The sequence below is a fragment of the Rhinatrema bivittatum genome, chromosome 11 (assembly GCF_901001135.1).
Source record: "Rhinatrema bivittatum chromosome 11, aRhiBiv1.1, whole genome shotgun sequence".
Lineage (NCBI taxonomy): Eukaryota > Metazoa > Chordata > Amphibia > Gymnophiona > Rhinatrematidae > Rhinatrema > Rhinatrema bivittatum.
Genome location: NC_042625.1, coordinates 58650394 through 58669325, shown reverse-complemented (window position 1 = coordinate 58669325; position 18932 = coordinate 58650394). Strand labels below are relative to the sequence as shown.

Below are 18932 nucleotides of genomic sequence, written 5' to 3'. Positions count from 1 at the left end.
CGTTAGCGATTTCAGAGACCTTAAATATCCGGTGAGGATGACGCCCCTGAGGTTCGCCCCACTGCTGATACTTGAGTCGGGGCCGCACCGCGCATGCGCCCTTAGGCTGCTGGGAAACATGGCGGAGTGCAGCGTCCAGCCGGTCCAGAGACGCCGAAGGGGAACGGCAAGATAACGCCGCAGCAGCCAAACTTCCAACAGGCAAAGAGGGAGTCGCCAAAGAGGTAAGGTGGGCGCAGTGGAGATGTCAGGCAGCGACGGTTGCAACAGTACCTCCCTTCAAAGGGCAATTTCCTCTTCGGGTACCAGGCTTGGGTTTTGAAGGATGCGTGAGGTGGAACTGACGAAGCATCTCTTTGTCCAGAATATTGGTCTGAGGCTCCCAAGAGTTTTCTTCGGGGCCGAAACCTTCCTTCAGAAGGTATTCAAAAGTATTGCCTCTTTTACGAACATCCAGGACCTCTTTGACTTTGAATTCTAAGTCGTCTTCTGCATTGATGACAGGTGGATCTTGAGGTTTGGAAGAAATTCGCTGAGTATGAGTGGAAAGCGTTATGAAGTCAGCAGCAGTGGATTGAGCTGCTAGGACGTCGCTGAGCTTCAGTGGAAGTGGCAGTGTTGGAGAACGTCCATAGCCCACTTCAAATGATGACACAGTAGTGGATCTTTCAGCTTGATGAGGGGACTCCTTAAGTCTTCCACTAGACATCTGAGAATGAAGTTGCCTCCTGCCCCTGAATCCACCAGGGCAAGAGTCTGAACAGTGACCGGTCCGTAAGTCAAAGAGACTGGAAGAGAAAGTGGAGGAGAGGGTGTGGTATGGCCTAAGAACAGTCCTCCTGCAGGACTTAGGCCCATCTGTTTTCCGGACGAATGGAGCATGTAGAGACGTTATGGCCGGGCTGACCACAGTACATGCAAAGGCCGCACTTTTTCCGAAGTCTTCTTTCTTTGGAAGTTAAATGTCCATGACCAAGTTGCATCAGTTCATCTTTAACAGCAGCAGAAATTACTGGAACCTTTCGAGGTGCAGGCACAGAGCTAGCCTGATTCAACCCAGATAACATCCTAGGCCGGAGTTCTTTCACCTTGTCCCGGAGCCGGTGATCGATCCGAGTAGCCAAGGCTACTAATTCGTCCAGCGAGTCAGGTGTTTCACGAGTAGCCAGCTCGTCTTTTAAACGGGTATCCAGGCCTCTGCAAAAGAGAGTCTTGACATTTGGGGTCCCAGCAAAGTTCTGCCGCAAGAGTTTTAAACTCTATGGCAAATTCAGCCAATGATCTGTTGCCTTGCTTCAAATCCACCAAAGCAAAACCGGCTACAGAATTTCTAGCAGGGTCATCAAAAACAGATTTAAATAAGTCCATAAATCCTTCTATGTCCTGCAAAATAGGATCCTTGTGCTCCCACAAGGTAGATGCCCAAGACAAAGCCCTACCATCCAAGTAAGAAAGGATGTAGGTAGTCTTGGAGAGAGCAGTAGGAAATAAAGATGGTTGTAAGGTAAAGTGCATGCAGCACTGGTTTAAAAAGCCCTGAGTCTTCTGTATTTCTCCAGAGAAGCGGATCGGAGCCGCCAGTGGTACAGCAGTCTTTAAAGTTACCTCCTGTAACTGACTTTCATGGTTAGAAGCAGTACTTTGAACATTCTGTGTGTGTAGCTGATGAAAAGCTGAAGTAAGTTTTTTTCCAAGGCATCCTGTTGTTCTGCAATGCGCTGAGCCAGGCCCGGTATACCCTACAAAGCATTGAGTTGTGCTGGATCCATGTAGTTACCCGAACTCTGGAGTCAAGCCGAACCCTGTAGTCAAGCCGGATCCTTGGAGTTAACCGGAACCTTGGAGACAAGCTGGATCCTTGGGGTTAAGCCAGAACCCTGAAATCAAGCCAGAATCATGTAGTCAAGCTGGATCCTTGGAGTTAACCAGAACCCTGGACACAAGCCGGATCCATGAGTTAGCAATCTGATGTGTTCTCCATGAGGAGTTAGCAATCTGATGTGTTCTCTGTGAGGAGTTAGCAATCTGTCAGAAAGCTCTGTTAAAGCTGGTATTTAGCAATCTGTAGTTATTCAGAATAGTTGTAGGTGGATCCTTGGACCAGTGGCAGGTGACCACGCTCTTGGGGGAAATCCCGAGAGGGACCACTGGTCAGACTTAGTGTAGGAGACAGACACACACTTGTTCTTTTATTAGACAATATAGTAAACCACCAGAGGTGGCAGTAGTGAGCTGGAAGCGCCCGGCTGGGCTGTAGTCCCTCAGGTACTGGAACAGCAATCCCCAGGTGGCTGAGCAGTAGAGAAACTAAGAAAGTGAGTAGGCAGTATATGCAGAGTTCTGGAACAAGTCCTTGATGGTAACACTCACACAATAGTCTCTTGAGGCAGCCCAGGAGATGGTTTGCATTAGGCCCTCGAGGAGCGAGCACCTGATCCCAGGGAAAGCCGAGAGATAGATGGAAACTCACTGATGTTGTAAGCAGCAATGACTTCTTAGCAGAAGTGGTATCCAGGAGCAAGTCCGGGACATGGGCCCTCGAGGAGCGAGTACCGGTTCCAGACTGCGACCTGAAAAGAAAAAGAGAGAGCGAGGCCCCTGAGGAGCGGGTACCTCTAGTGAAGTCCAAGGAGGCAGAGAAGCTAGGATTGCGGAGAGCGAATCCCATCCACAGTGACCAGGAGGAAGCTAGGTAAACCAATCCCTTGCTAACTCGTCCTGTTAGCGAAAACTGAGACCTTAAATATCTGAAGCTGGTGACGTCATCTCAGGGGGACGCCCCTGAGGTTCGCGCCAACGTTGGTAAATCAATCAGGCCGCGCGCGCGCGCCCTTAGGCATCTGGTCAACATGGCGGCTTGCAGCATTGAGCTGGTCCGGGGACGCCAGAGGAGGACGGCCTGGAGACACCACAGCAGCTAGCCTTCCATCAACCCTGAAGGGAGTCGCCAATGAGGTAAGGTGGGCGTAGTGGAGACGTTGGGCAGCAACGGTCGCAACAGTTACTCTAGCCTCCAGAGATTGGACTTGTTCCCTGAGAGCCAGGAGCTCTTTGCACAGAGTGCACACATACAATCTCTCACCGGCGGGTAAAAATCATACATGTGGCACTCAATGCAAAAGACTGGAAAGCCTCCCTCTTGCTGCTGGACGGTTGCTTTCATCTTAATTTTATTGAGTTCCTAGTTAAGTTTAGGATACTAAGGGAATTGGAATTAGAGTACTTTAAATTTACAGGTGAATTTACTAATTAATCAGCCAGTGTCCTGTTATGGAGTCTCAATTTAGTGGACCCTTGGGCCGACCTGCAAGAGACTGGGAAAGGTATTCAATGTCTCTGGTACACCGCAGGCCAGAAGGCAGATGTTCAGGCAGGACGTAGAGGTGCTCTTCACCCTGGAAGCTGGTGCTCCCCCGGGAGGCACCCGTGGGAACCCAGCCACTGGGACTTAGGTGGCTTCACCCTTAGAAGCCGAAGCCCCCCTGGGAGGAGCCCGTAGGGGCCCGGCCGCTGGGACTTAGGCGGGTTGATGATCAGGACTGAGAACTGGAACCAGACTAGAACAGTAGACAGGAACTGTAGCAAGACTCGGGTACTGGAATCAGGCAGGAACTGTAGCAAGACTCGGGAACTGGAACTAGGCAGGAACTGTAGCAGGCACGCAGGAACCAAGCAGGTACAGGAGCTGGCAAGCAGGAACCAAGCAGGTACTGTAGCTGGCAAGCAGGAACGGAGCAAGTACCAAGGCAGCTCACGCCGAGGCACGGAGCAACAGGGAACCGGAAGGTAAACCTGTTGCAAGACCAAGACTGAGTGTCCGCAGCCGGCTTATCAAGGCCGCGGCATCTGACGTCAGGAACTGGGTGGAGTCACCACTGGCGGGAAACGGCCTAGAAAAGCGCCCAAGTGGCGCGCGCGCACCTAGAGGCAGGGCGTCCATGGGAGGCTTCCCAGCAGCGCGGCCCTTGCGGGGACACCACCGAACAGGCCGCGAACTAGGCCAACAGAAGCGGGAACAGGTCCAGGAACACAGAGGTAAGAGTCTGGTCGCGGCGCTCGCGGCCAGAACCGTAACAGTGTCCTACAAGGGGATGATTAAACTTTCTCCGAAAGTGGATGTGCTTGTCTGTACAATCTCTAAGCGGACGACTATCCCTGTGGAGGAAGGAGCAGCCTTGAAGGATGCATATAATAGGAGGATTGAGGCCATCCTTAAGCAAGCATTTGAAGCAGTGGCAATGACCTTGCTGATAGCTTCCTGTTGTTCCTTGGTGGCTCGCTTTTGTTTGCTTCTCTCAGGAGGTTGAAGACTCTTGAGTGAATTCCAGAGCAGTTGTGGAACCTGCCACTGCCTTTTTCGCTGATGTGAGCTGTGATTTGGTCCATACCTCGGCCAGAGGAATGGCATCAGTAATAGCAGCCAGGTGTCAATTATGGCTGAGAACTTGATTGTCCGATGCGACCTCCAAAACTTATCTCAGTCCTTTCCAGAAGGTGGATTGGCAAACCTTCATTAGGAAGCTCAGAAAGATCCGAGCCCGCTCCTCTCTTGGGCTGTTGAGGGCAAAAGGACTGAGACCTATCTAAAGGCCGAGTCCATTGAAAGGTCGACCCTCTGTAGGGACAAAACTGCCTGGAACCCAGGAAACGACCTCCTCATACCAAACAGGCGTTTTAATTGCTTCTTATCCTCCAGCACCCAAGGAACTGGAGACTCACCCCACTTACTAGCCAGTTTCTCCAACTCACTCCCAAACAAGAGCAAGCCTTTAAAGGGCATCTTGGTAAGATTAGCTTTGGAGGCTACGTCAGCTAACCAATTTCGTAACTAGAGATGATGTCTGGCCGCTATCACTGACGTCACTCCTCTGGCCAAGGTACGGACCAAATCACAGCCTGCATCCTCTGAAAAGGCGGCAGCAGGCTCCATAACAGCTCTGGAATTCCCTCCAGACTCAACCTCCTGAGAGAGAAGCAGACAAGACTGCACCACAAAGGCGCAACAGGAAGCAATCTGTAAATTCATCGCCACCACCTCAAAGTCTTGCTTAAGAATAGCCTCAGTCCTATCATCTATATTTTTCAAGGTCGCTCCTCCCTGTACTGGTATAGTTGTCCACTTAGAGACGGCACATACCAGTGCATCCTCTTTGGGAAAACGCAAACACTCTTTCACAGTTGGATACAGGGAGTACAGGCCTTCCAGTGTCCGACCCCCTTTAAATTTTGCCTCTGGAGTGTCCCATTCCAGATCAATCGATTCCTGAATGACATCCATCACAGGGAAAAAACAAGAGGCTTTACATAAGGAAACCAAAATGGGACTCTTCCTTGGCTCCGACATGGCATCCGAACCAGGGTCACCTAGCTGTTTCAAGGTCTGGAAAATCAGGGCTGGTAGTTCATCTCTATGAAAGAACCGCAACATGGTTCAATATGGTTCCAGTCCTGAAGGAAATTCCCCATCTTCCAGGTAATCAAGATCAACCTCATCATCAGTGCCATCCGGATTCCTGTCGGGAACACCTGGAGGGAGCCAAGGTGAGTCCCTGTGCTTAAGCACAGGACTGGAAGAGGGAGGAGCCACCGGCTGAGAGTCTAACTGAACAGAATGGGGGAAGTGGAGGATTGCACCCAAAGAAAGGCTTATAAGCCTTGAAAAAATTCCAACCAAGAAAAAGCAGCTGGTTTCAGACCAAGCCCAGAAGGAACTGGAGCTGGTCCTACAGAACTGCCCTGTATAAAACTTTACCAGTTCCTCCCAAGTTCTCTTGACTTTCTGCTTTTCCATACGAGCAGTGCTCTTCCTCAAGTCCATTCCCTGCACAAAGGGCACAGAAGGAGAAAGTATCTATACTCTCATACTGGGTTGAATGAGCTTCTCCAAGGTTTCCTTTTTTTTCCAGCTGAAAGATTGGTCTAGCTTTGAATACTTTCCTTTGCTCATGTGGACTTTAGCCTCTAGCATCAGCTGTGACACCATATTGACGTCCATCACTTCGCTTCAATTGTATCAACAGTCTCTGGCCAAGTGACCTCTCCTCCACAGCTGAATCAAATGGGAAATGTTATGATCTGTGACTGAGCCCAAGCCCTGAACTTTCCACTTCGGCGGTCTGTTGCTGGGGTCCTCTGCTCTCATTACTGCATCAGGGGACCTGTGTGGGATGCCTTTCTAGCCTCCTGACTACATCAGGTATTAATTGGGCTTGATGGAAGGCATCTGCCACTTCTAATACTGTTTCAAATATGAATCCTGATTGCTGACAGACCCAATTTCACATGGACTGGTTGAGCCCATCTAGGAATTGTTCCAAGAACCCAACTGACTACCTTAAGGCCAATCTTTGTCGCTGGTTGCAGCCCCTTCCATCCAGCATCTTTCAGTCAATGGAACAGGCTTTAAGGACTTTCCTTGGGCTGTAGAAAGATACTTCAGAACTGTTGCCTATAGGTTTCTGAAGTATACCCTGCTCTTTTCAGGATAGCAATCTTTTACTTCTGCATAGGTGGCCCTTCCCATGGGACTGGCTGCTTTAAAGGCCACTTGGCATTTGCCTGTGAGAAAATTTGCCTTATGTGTGTTCCAATTAGTTTCTGGCCACCACATCATGTGGGTGGTCCTTTCGAAGTTGCTCAGAAAAATCTCTGGGTCCTCCCCTGCCTTCTTAAACAGGATGGGAGTGAGTAGATTCCCCAGGGTTGCTGTAGCTAGCATTCGGGTAAGCTGTTCTCAACTCTTAAATGGCTTTCTGGAGCTGCTGCTGGCCTTATGCTAGAATTTGTATCACCTGATCCATGTTGGCTTATTGTATTCCAGTGACACGAGGTTTCCTAAAGTATTTGTCCTGTTCCAGAACACTCAAACTAAAAGCTGCCTGTTTGGCTCTAACTTACTGAATATCAAACCCTGTCTCCAGGTAGAACTAGCCTCCTTTGCCTGCTGTAAATAAACTCCAGCTGCTTTTGCAGCAAGGCCCAAGAAAAAAAAAATGTTCTCTATTTTTTTTTCTCTTTTGGCATGGTTTCTCTGCGTGTGCAAGGCTTAACAGAGCAATCTCCAAACTGACACCATATATGGCACCGTGATTGGTCTCAAAGTAACCAGAGGATAGAGTCAAGTTGGACTCTGATAGAAGTCTTTGTATAAACTCTTATTAGTGACAAGAATAAACCAAAAAGCAGTTCTGCTATTCTCTGCAGTCCAACAACAAAAATCAGTATCACAACTGTGTTCTTTCTCTAGGCTTCCTTCTCTCCGGTGGGCCTGGCTAGATATACACCTTCCCATGGGCCTCCACCCAGACCAGGATTCCCTGTTGCCTAAAGCTTAAGGTGGACCAGGCCAGATCTCTGGATCTGGTCCTTTAAGGTATTCTGGGGCTTTCTTGTATAAACCCTTCTCAGTGCTCCAACCTTTTATAGAGGTATTTAATCGCTAAGGTTACTTGACGAAAGAGTCCATGGAGTGGAAAAGGGTAAACAGTGGAGTGCCTCAGGGATCTGTACTTGGACCGGTGCTTTTCAATATATATATCAATGATCTGGAAAGGAATACGATGAGTGACGTTATCAAATTTGCAGATGATACAAAATTATTCAGAGTAGTTAAATCACAAGCAGACTGTGATACATTACAGGAGGACCTTGCAAGACTGGAAGATTGGGCATCCAAATGGCAGATGAAATTTAATGTGGACAAGTGCAAGGTGTTGCATATAGGGAAAAATAACCCTAGCTGTAGTTACACGATGTTAGGTTCCATATTAGGAGCTACCACCCAAGAAAGAGATCTAGGCGTCATAGTAGATAATACATTGAAATCGTCAGCTCAGTGTGCTGCAGCAGTCAAAAAAGCAAATAAAATGTTAGGAATTATTAGGAAGGGAATGGTTAATAAAACGGAAAATGTCATAATGCCTCTATATCGCTCCATGGTGAGACCACACCTTGAATACTGTGTACAATTCTGGTCGCCGTATCTCAAAAAAGATATAGTTGCAATGGAGAAGGTACAGAGAAGGGCAACCAAAATGATAAAGGGGATGGAACAGCTCCCCTATGAGGAAAGGCTGAAGAGGTTAGGGCTGTTCAGCTTGGAGAAGAGACGGCTGAGGGGGGATATCATAGAGGTCTTTAAGATCATGAGAGGTCTTGAACGAGTAGATGTGACTCGGTTATTTACACTTTTGAATAATAGAAGGACTAGGGGGCATTCCATAAAGTTAGCAAGTAGCACATTTAAGACTAATCGGAGAAAATTCTTTTTCACTCAACGCACAATAAATCTCTGGAATTTGTTGCCAGAGGATGTGGTTAGTGCAGTTAGTGTAGCTGGGTTCAAAAAAAGTTTGGATAAGTTCTTGGAAGAGAAGTCCATTAACTGCTATTAATCAAGTTTACTTAGGGAATAGTCACTGCTATTAATTGCATCAGTAGCATGGGATCTTCTAGGTGTTTGGGTAATTGCCAGGTTCTTGTGGCCTGGTTTGGCCTCTGTTGGAAACAGGATGCTGGGCTTGATGGACCCTTGGTCTGACCCAGCATGGCAATTTCTTATGTTCTTATGTTCCTGAAAAATGCAGAGGTTTAGCCACCAGCATAATTCCTTTTACATGTTCCTTGTAACTTGCACTTAGTTGTCAAGGATTGAGTTAGCTGACCCCATTGACAGCATATACCCCATTGCAGATGACAGATATAAAGGCAGATAGGTGGAACTACATGAATGGACTCTTCCCTATGACTAAAACTACCAGACCTTCTCTAGTTTTTGAGCGCTGTGACTGCAATAGCTTGTGAATCTGCCCATTCTGTCAGGAGAAAAGCTTGCTCTGCTCAGCACTAAATTTGACTTCTTGAAATTCACCACAAAACCTACCTTTTGCAGAACCTGAATTGATTTTGTAGGGATAGCAATACACCATCTTCGGAGTTGGCCGTTATTAGCCAATAGGACTTGGACTCCCTGACTCTGTGCTGCCACTATAGCCAAGCACTTTGTGAAAACACTCTGAGCTAACACTCCAAAGGGGAGTGCTCTGTATTGATAATGGGAAGAATTCACCTTGAAATGAAGGTAATGCCAGTGGGTGGTATGAATGGGTATGTGGGCATATGCGTCCTTGAGACTGAGAGCACACATCCATTCCCCTTTCTGGATGTAGGAAAGAAGTTCATGGAAGGAATTCATTTTGAATTTCTCCCAGAGCAGATGCCTGTTCAGATTTCTCACATGCAGAATGATTCTCATTCCCAAAGATTTTGTGGGGATGAGGAAGTACCAGAAGTATAATCCCTGTCCATGCTGGAGCATGGCTCTAATCACTTGCTGTTAAAGAAGCAATTCCACTTCCAGACAGAGTTGTGTCTCATGGAAGATCTGGACTGAATGCCGAACAATGAGGAAGACATAGTAGCTGAGAGAAATGCAAATGGTATCCAGATTCCATGATCTTGAGAACCTAATGGTCTTTGGTTATCTTGAGCTACTCCTCCAGGAAAGCCTGGAATCTCCTCCCCCCCCCCCCCCCCCGCCCCGCCCCGCCCCCACTGGAGAGGGCAACTGGTAAACATGCAAAGTAATCAAAAACTAGGTCCAGGTTTGGGTTGGACTTGTTGCGTCACTTTCAGTTGATGGCATTTGTGCCGAAGAGCATAAGCTGAAAGTTGCTGTTCTTGGTGAGCAGAAAGGAGCAGGAGCTGGTACCTTTGACAAGACCAGAAGAGGAGTTTCTGAAAGTACAGCTTCTTAAAAGCATAGAATGCGTGTCTCAAAAAGATGGTTGTTCAGGTCTTGTGGAGAGTGAGTTGACCGCTACATTCTGCTCTTTTATCTATGCTACCATTTCTCTGAGCTTTTGTTTCCAAAAAGGTGTTCCTAGATAAGGAACATCCACCAACTTTTCATGAACATCATCACATATGTTGCTGGCTCTCGACCAGGACATGCATTGAGCTCCTACAGAAGCAACTGAGGTACATTAGATAGCATCAAATGATTCATAGACCAATCTACGAAGGTGGTGTATGCACTCTTCCAAATCCAGAAGCAGCTGTGAATAATTTTCTGCCTTCATTTGGCTGAAGGAAAGGTTTTAACTTTTGTATGAGGTGGTGTCTGTACTGTACCATGTAAATTGGTGGGAATAAATCCATGCACTTAGCATGAATTAGCATGAATTATGGTAATGGACTCCATAAGTCCATTACCATCATCCATAAAACCATCCATTCCCAAGCCCCTCTTAGCCTTCAAATCCCGCTCAAACGACACTCCTCATTCAGACCCATCAGAGAAGCCTACAGAGGATCGTTACATGTCCCCCAATCCAAAGCGACACACCACCTCACCTTCAGGGAACGAGCCTTCTCCACAGCAGGACCGTCTATCTGGAACGCAATTCCCCTGGACCTCAGACAGGAACCATGCTTATTAACATTTAGAAAAAGACTTAAGACTTGGCTATTTAGACAAGCCTTTCCCGAATCTCACTGACTCCTCCAATGGACCCAACGGACTGACTGCAACAACCACAAAGTTACATTCCAGTACTATGTAAATAGTTCTCCTTTTTGTTCTTATTCCTAAAAACTATTCAGGCCTCTTGTCTTCTCCCAGTTCCTGCTTCCCCTGTTTTATTGTAACTTTCTTGCTTCTTGTCACCTGTTAAATATTCTAGGTTATCACCCCCCTTGTTATTTGTAAACCGGCATGAAGTGATTCTATCATGAATGCCGGTATAAAAAAGCTTTAAATAAACAAATAAATAAATAAATAAATAAATAAATAAATAAATGAAGCTCTGAAAAACTTTCTGAAATTGTCAAATTCTTGTTTTCTTTGCAAATTTCAGGGTGGATTCCACAACAGATTGATGATCCTGGTGATTTTTGCACTCTGTACTTGAAGGGCTAACTTTCTTGACATAGCTACAAAAATAAGACTGTGGGAAAACCTGTTATTTGAACTGGGATAGCTAGCTGCTGGTTCTGATGGAGTTTCTAAAATTTGAAAGGAAGCCAAAGACCTCATCTGAGGATCTTATTCTTTGCACACATTCACTCTGTTTTTCCCAGTTTATCCACATTTTTTAATAAGGCAGGTCTTGCAGAGGAGAAGAATGCTCTGGAGGCTCTGGTAGTGGGTCAGAGGATATTCCTGTCAATCCCTCTTCTGACCCCAAGAGTGTGGGAACACTAATCCAGAGCCCCAATGATGGTGAACTGGGGGGAGAGGAGAGTTTCCTCAGTCACCTTGGAAGGGAATAACTCTGGTCTGCAACCTCTGAGCAGCTGGACTCCACTGCTAGTGAATGAGATGTAGAAGTACTCCTAGAGTGGGGTTCTGATTATGTATTCACCCAAATCAGGGATAATGAAACTTTGTATTGTGAGAGTGGGGTAGCAGTATGGGAGAGGATGGATAGCACCTTCTTTCTGCTTAGTCAAAGGAGGCACAGAGATTCTTCACCAGCTCCACTACTTGATTGAGTGGCTGACATGTCCTCTGACCTGGTGTGGGCAGTGGAGTATCTTCTTTGGAAACTAAGATGGGCTCCTGCACTTGAATAGGAGGCCTGTATGAGTTAAGAATCACTAAAGAGCATATTGTAGCTGGCGTCCATTAGTCTTTTGCTAGTAATTTTACTGGAGTAAGAGCACTACTCATTGGAGGAGGGGGTAGAGGTAATACATCTCCCTCTGCTCTAATGTGATCACGAACATCAGATCAGAATTTAATCTCATCACACAGATCACACTCTGGATATGAAATCCACCACTCCCTCACATTCCCTAGCCACCTTGCACTCCCTCTCTCTGGAAGAGGTAGACAGCCTTCTGTCTGACATCAAGGCCTCTACCTGTCTGAATGACACATGTCCAATATGGCTCATCAAGCAGGCCAAATCTGATCTCCTTACTTGCCTTCAGACTATCATAAACTCCTCCCTCTAAGAGGGCCATCTTCATCTCTGCCTTAAGGAAGCTATGGTAAAATCCACACTAAAGAAACTCTGACCCCAATAACCTTAATAATTAGAGGCCAGACTCGAACACTCCATTCCTTAGTATAATCATTAAGAAAGCAGTTCTGAATCAATGCAATGAGCTCCTACAAGCTACTAACTTTATGGACCCTTTCCAATCCAGATTCAGACCATTTCACAGTACTGAAGTGACCCTAATCTGCTTGGTGGAAGAGCTCTATATCTGGAGAGGGGGCAACAGGCTCTTCTAGTGTTCCTGGACTTGATTGCAACATTCAACACAGTAGACCATGAGATCTTTCGCTTCTGACTATTGGACCTAGGTCTATGCTACATTGGTTTAAATCATTCCTATAGGCCCATACCTAAACCATCTCTATAAGTCAAGACACCTCACACCCTCCCAAAAGGCTTAATTTTATCCCCTACTTTGTTCAACATCTATTTATCCCCATTTGCAAGCTAATCAAGAATCACCAAATCCCTTTCCACACATATACTGATGACATACAACTGTTGTGCCCCCTAAGCACTAATCCTGACCAAGATATTGCCAACCTAAACCTGTGCCTCAAGAAGATTGCTAGTTGGCTTCATTGCAATAATCTGAAAGTCAATCCCAAAATATTCAGAAGTATTGTGGATTGGAAAAGTCAGACCACTCCCACCTCTGCCCCAGAGTAGTATTAGAAAGATCTACACTGACCCTGTAAACTGACATGTTCTTAAATAGTGTTTTATTAATCCTTACTCAGGTTTTATTAGGCATTCAGTTCTTATTTTGATGTTATGGCTATTTTATTGTTTTACATGTATGTTGCAGTATTGTGATGTATGTTTCTATTCTTATTTTTTTTAATGTATTTTATTATGTATGTAGTCTTGTAACTCGCTCAGAGCCTCATGCACTGAGCAATTCATAAATTTTAATAAACTAAACTAAACCCTCAGCCATGAAGTCAGGAGTCTTGGCATCATATTGGATTCTAATTTCACCTTTGAAGCCCAAATTCAGTCACTAAATCTTCCTTTTTCCACCTCGACAGCTTCGACATCTACATCTTCATTAGTTTGGTTCTATATAAGTTAATAAGTTGGCCTCCAAGCCCTTTTATTCTGTAATTCGCTTTGAGCTCACTTGCTGGAAGAGTGTGTAATAAACGAAGATGATAATGATGATGATATCGGGTGACCGGCGTAAGGTTGCATCAGTAATTCAATATGATGTATTGTATGATGCGTAAATAACATCAAGACTATTAGCTTATGATTCAATGGCGCCAGATACTTCGAAGTCATCAACTTGCCCTGCTTTAAGTGCATTGACGCTGATGGCGCCAAGCACAAGTACACCATTGGCACATATGCAGATAGTGCTGGCGTTCCATGCATTGATGGAGTACCGGCGCCATGTGTCAATGGTGCTGGTACACTGTGGGTTGGTGCACTATGCATCAATGTGCCATGTAATGAAATGCCATATGTCATTGGTGCTGATGCAGCAAATGTCAATGGTACCAATACTAGGGATGTGCAATCGTCCAGGATGAATTAGGCAATTTCAATGAAATTGCCCAATTCGTCCCGGATCGGGGAGGCTGAAACCCAAAGTGTTTTTTCCTGAAATTTTGGGAAAAATTAGTTTCAGGGGTTAGTGCACACTAAACCGAAATTTAGGCCTCCCCAAATTTTAAAGGCCCAAACCGCGGGAAATATGAGATTTCCTGTGGCGGGCCGAAAATGAAGCCCGAACCAATAGGTTTGGGCTTCGCACATCCCTAACCAATACTCTATTCTTGGAAGGTCTTTACATCGGAGTTTAAGACGATGAAAACCAATGCTTTTTCGATGCTGGCTGCCCCAATGACTCCATGGAGTGATGTTGCTTCTTTTTTGATGCAGGACAGTCAGCACTACTCGACCCAAAGGCTTCAGGCTGTTTTACCAAAGGGGGAGTTTTTGAGGAGCTCCTGCTCAACTCTTTTCCCAGTGAGGCAGACAAAGTGCACTGCAGCAAGAAGACCGACTGCACTAAGAGACTTATGCACCCCCTTATTTTATATGCCCTGGCGTATTAAGTGCGCAGGGACATAGCAGTTTGCCTGATTGTGGTCTGGGCCCAGGCAAACGGCAACAAAGTTTGTGACCATCTAATGGATGTTACCTTGTTGCAAATTTAGTTCTTAAAACCATTCACTGTTGGCTTCTTTTTGCCCGACATCTTGAGGCGGCAAGTAATTTTTTTTTTTTTTAAGTAGCATTGAAAAGCTCTATTGTAATTAAAAAGTGAAAGTAAGTAGAAATTTCAGTAACACAAGGACAGAGAAGAAATACAGACAAAATGAGTACAAATCCATGCTGTACTCTGACAAAAAATGACTGAGGAGGCTCATGAGGCAATTCCTGCATAGGAATTCACGCATATGCTCAGTAGAGCTAAAAACTCTACTAGCTAGGAGAGATGAGTCTGTTCAGTAATGCCGGATGATGCGACTCTTACACCCCCCCCCCCCCCCCCTTACACATATTATGGCTAATTCAGTGCTGTTTATCGATGAAAAAGTAGCATTTTGCCATAGACAAAATGAGAAAATCCCTTTGGTACATCAGATGGTTTCTAAACTCTTTCACCTTTCCTACTGGAATGGTTATAATGCTTAGATTAGCAGCTGCTCTCAGTTGTCATACTGCTAAAGGGAAGGGACAGTTGCATATAAAAAAAGAAATGGAATCCTCCTTGTTTTCAAACTTACTGAGGGGAAGCACCTGACCCCTATCTGCAGTGACTGATTTAGGATTTTGATACCCCAGGTGCTGATGTCCCTTTCCCCCCAATAATAAGGGCCAATAGAGTAGAAGGCACAGGTTTTTTTGCTCTGCTCTATCTGCTTCAGACTTACCTCTTCCCCTCATGTCCCTAAATAACAAGAGTAGAGGTGTGGGGGGGGGGAGGGGGGTTAGGGAGCAGAGTGGCTTTTCTTTGTTCCCTGCTGTCTACTGTTTCACTTTTCTCTTCCTGTTCCCTGTACAAACCAGGAGGGGATGGGTTGGAATAGGGAATAGACAAATTTGTCTTTGCTCTGTCTCTTCCATCCTCACCCCTCCCCGCCAGTTCTCTGCATGGGGGGGTGGGGGGGACTGCAGAAGAAAGCTGTTCTCTGACGATTGAGATTCAGCATAGCTGGGAGACAGAATATCTTATCTGGGCCTGCTGCTCCCCCCAGATTTTTGCCGCCCTAGGCACAGGTCTAGCGTGCCTGTTGGGAAATCTAGGCCTGCCTGTCTGGGTTCATTCGTCATGTGTCAAACATTGACAGTATTGAAAACTCAGTGGGCCTTTTTATCCTTAACTAACACCTCTTTGCCTCCTCATCCTCATTCAGAATACACCTAATCTGAGCCATGATTGCTGGGAACCCTCTCCGAGGAAAAGAAAACGTCCAATCAGAAACAGAACTGAATGAAAATACAGATAGGAGCTTAGTTGGTAATGCTAGGTCAGAAATTATCATAAATTTAAGTGTGTGTATAATATAATGTACTGTATATAGAATTATGTCTACATATGGGCTCACAGAGAATACTGTCATTATATAAAGATTAGAATTTGTCATGTATGGATACATCCTTCCTACTTCACAAAAGTCTTGTAGACATTCTTTCTGCCCCATCTGATTAAAAAAAAATGTATCACATAGCATACAGGGATCTTAAGAGATATGTACACATATCACTTGAAAATAAGATACACCTGTCCATAATTTCTTCACCACTGGTGAGAGGCTGCTACATCTGTGCACCAGTCACACATGTACAAAACCTTTGTATATAAAGGCATCGGAGTCACTTATCCAGCTCGGTATTTGCATTAAAAAAAAAAGGCCTTCTAAGACATGAGACTGATAACCCTTGGGTTTCCCACTGTATGTGTCTATACGAAAAATCACCAAGCACATCTGGCCCATTCTTGATTCAGGATCTATATAACCTAGTCGGGACGAATCTACCATCTGAATAACCACTAACTGTGATTTCTACTGCTGGCATCTTTTCCTCTGAGAATCCCCACTCCTTTGCAATTTAGAAACAATTTCGTTTTTCTCTAAAAATAAAATAACGAGCTCCAACACTGCAGTAAACGTACAGCGCTTTTCAGTAGTGAGAGAGAGAAACTGGTCTTTCCTCTTCCTCTTCAAACGTAGTGCAAACTTCCCTTCCCAGAGCTGCGCTCGTGGGATGAAAGTGCAAATGCCACCGAAACGGCTCGATGTCACTACCTCAGCTGAATCACTGGAAAATCGCATACAGAGGGACTTCGAAATGCAAAATGAAAAACCAACTCCCCACCTACAGAATAAGGCAGATCCCAGTTGTTACATTACACTTTATTTCATCGATTTCAGCGGGGGGGAGAGGGAAGATTCTCACTCGGTCACACGGAACTACACTGGGGTAGAGAGGCAAAAAAAAAACAACTTTAAAGCAAGCACTGTAGGTGGAAAAAAAAAGATTATTTTTATGGTGGAAATGGAGAGAAACTCGCCTGCCTACTTTTCGCCACACTTTCTCCTCTTCCACCCAATTTCCGATCTTAAGTACCAACAGTGGACTGGAATCATCAAGTAATGGATAAAAACGAAACCAGTTTTATGTGATAGCGAAATATATATTACAGTGAAACCAATTTATACTGCATAATCTCGGTATCCAAGTAATTCTGAAAACCAGTTCTTTGCAAACACAAAGGCGAATCGCTTGTACTGACATTGGTGTCCATTGGCGGCACAAAATGACTTCGGGTTTGCACCACCTCTTTAATCAACGGTTAGTGTAATCCGCCCGCTAAATTAAAACATAAGGCGAACCTGCATCATCCCTCCCCCCCTCCCAATCATGATCACCACTTGCAGTTTGCTCAGCCACGTCCTGGAAGTATTTGCTGCACCCCCATGGATTTGTCTAGGTTTTACATTACAAAAAGCAAATGCATACAAACGTTGCTTAAAACTCCAAAAGGACAATTAAAAAAAAAAAAAAGAGGGGAGAAAGCTGCCAGTTTCTGCAGGCAGCAGGGGCATGCACGGATTCTAGAGAAGAATCACCTTTCGACCACCTGCAGAATGCGCAGACTCATTTCAATTCACTGCAGCTCCTTAATTTATTACACCGCACATAAACCCCTACTGTATACCAACAAATTCACATCCATAAAGAGAAGGTCATCAATTGCCAAGAAAAGATAGAAAATCAGCTTCCACTAATCTGGGAGGGAATACATTATTATTATTATTATTTTATTTTTTTTTTACCACACGACAATCCGTTTTTCTTTTTATTATTATGCATCACCCCCCCCCCTCCCCCCTTCCATAGGTGTACTGAAGAAAACAGTGGGGATTTTCTGCTGTTCTGCGATATGTGAAGGGAACCTACCTCCAGGGTCCGGATTTCTTTCTGTGTCAGATCGTTAGATGTGGCACATTTAGTCCTCAGTCCTTCCAGGTTGGAAATGCTGATCTCGATCATGTTCTGAACCAGCTCGCACTGCTGCAAGGCTTTCTGCACATTCAGATGCTGCTCTTCGCTTTTCGTCATGTTTTCCTCATCCATAGCTGGTTTCGCTATTCCCAAAATAAAATAAGGGTTTTCTCCTTGTCCCCCTCCCCACTTTTCGTTCTCAGCAGAACACCATGAAGGCGGCCTATACCTTACGGGGGTAAAAGAAAACGGGGCGAATGAATAATGTATTTATATTTCAATTAATTCTGATTTTTTTTTCCAGAAAGACTCCATCAATGTGTCTTCTTTCTTCCCTCCTGAGGAGATGCTGTAGCAGAGGCAGACCAGGTGCTGAGGCTGTACTTGACCACTAACATTAGTAGTGAAGAAAAAATTGGGAGGGGAAAGTATACAGTATGTATATCATTGCTTCCAGGTAGCTGTTTAATTTCGTTGTCGGCTTTTTGTGTTAACAGAAATATCTTACTTTAATTTGTGATGGTTTGTATTGTCTACGTTTTTTTCAGCGCCTTGGTGATGCTGTCTGCATTGCTGCTGGTGGTTGTTTCCCGTCTCTTGTGCCAGCTGCTGCAGCCCCTTCTGCCTCTCTCCACCCCGACATCTTTCCTGTCAATCAAGCGCGTGCAAGCTGTAACCGCAAGAGCCCGGCAGAGCGAGCGCGCGCGTGCTCACGAGCACACCGGAGAGAAACGAAAAGCGGTTGGGGGGGGGGGTAGAAGGGAGAGTGGAAGCGAGGTAAGGCCGAGCTCTGCAGCACTAATAAAGACACCGGAGCACCTTTCGGGCCCGATATGGCTGAAGCTCAGAGCCGGTGCGCTGCTACTGCTGTCCAGGCAACAGCCCGCCCCCAGCAGTGCGGGCCAAATCTTATTTATGCATTGGAGGAGGCATGGGAAGCTGTCAGATCTCAGTCACTGCTGCACCTGGAAGATTCAGACTCCACTGGACCTGCTTCAGCCCCTCCCTTAAGCAGCCTGTAGGCAACAGGAGAGGAGGTGAACCTGGAGCGGACTGTGCAGAGCAAAGTGCCACTCTGATACTTAATCCAGCCCCTTCCCTCCAGGAACAAAAGGGGAGGGGCAAGGGAGATTGCAGAAAAATATCAGCCCAGGGGATTTTTTTTTTTTTTTTTTTCAAAAATCAACCATGGGGTATCTGACACCCTCATGCACTTTCCCTGCAGCACATCTGTCAACAGCTCCCAAAATCCAAGTCAACCCTAGAACCCAGCAGAATTGAGCAAAAATATCTCCAAAATAAACTTCATCTTTCCTAAATAACTAAGAAGTAGAGCACATTCTAGACCAGGGGTGAGCAGAGCTGCAGCCCCTGTTCCATCCATGCAAATTGGTTGGGTCCCTTACACATTTGCTTATAAGATATATCCTGTATTTCCAATCTGTCCTTGAACCACTTTATTTA

At 45.7% G+C, this 18932-nt stretch overlaps 1 protein-coding gene across 1 annotated transcript in view; it reads right to left on the bottom strand.

Moving 5' to 3' along the window:
* The window catches only part of KSR2 (kinase suppressor of ras 2), a 611851-nt gene extending 593406 nt beyond the window's left edge, over positions 1-18445 (bottom strand). The window contains 1 exon segment of the mRNA XM_029571387.1: positions 17424-18445. Within this exon segment, the coding sequence (XP_029427247.1) occupies positions 17424-17600 (177 nt within the window). The 5' untranslated portion in view covers positions 17601-18445.
* Between the last annotated feature and the right edge of the window lie 487 nt (positions 18446-18932).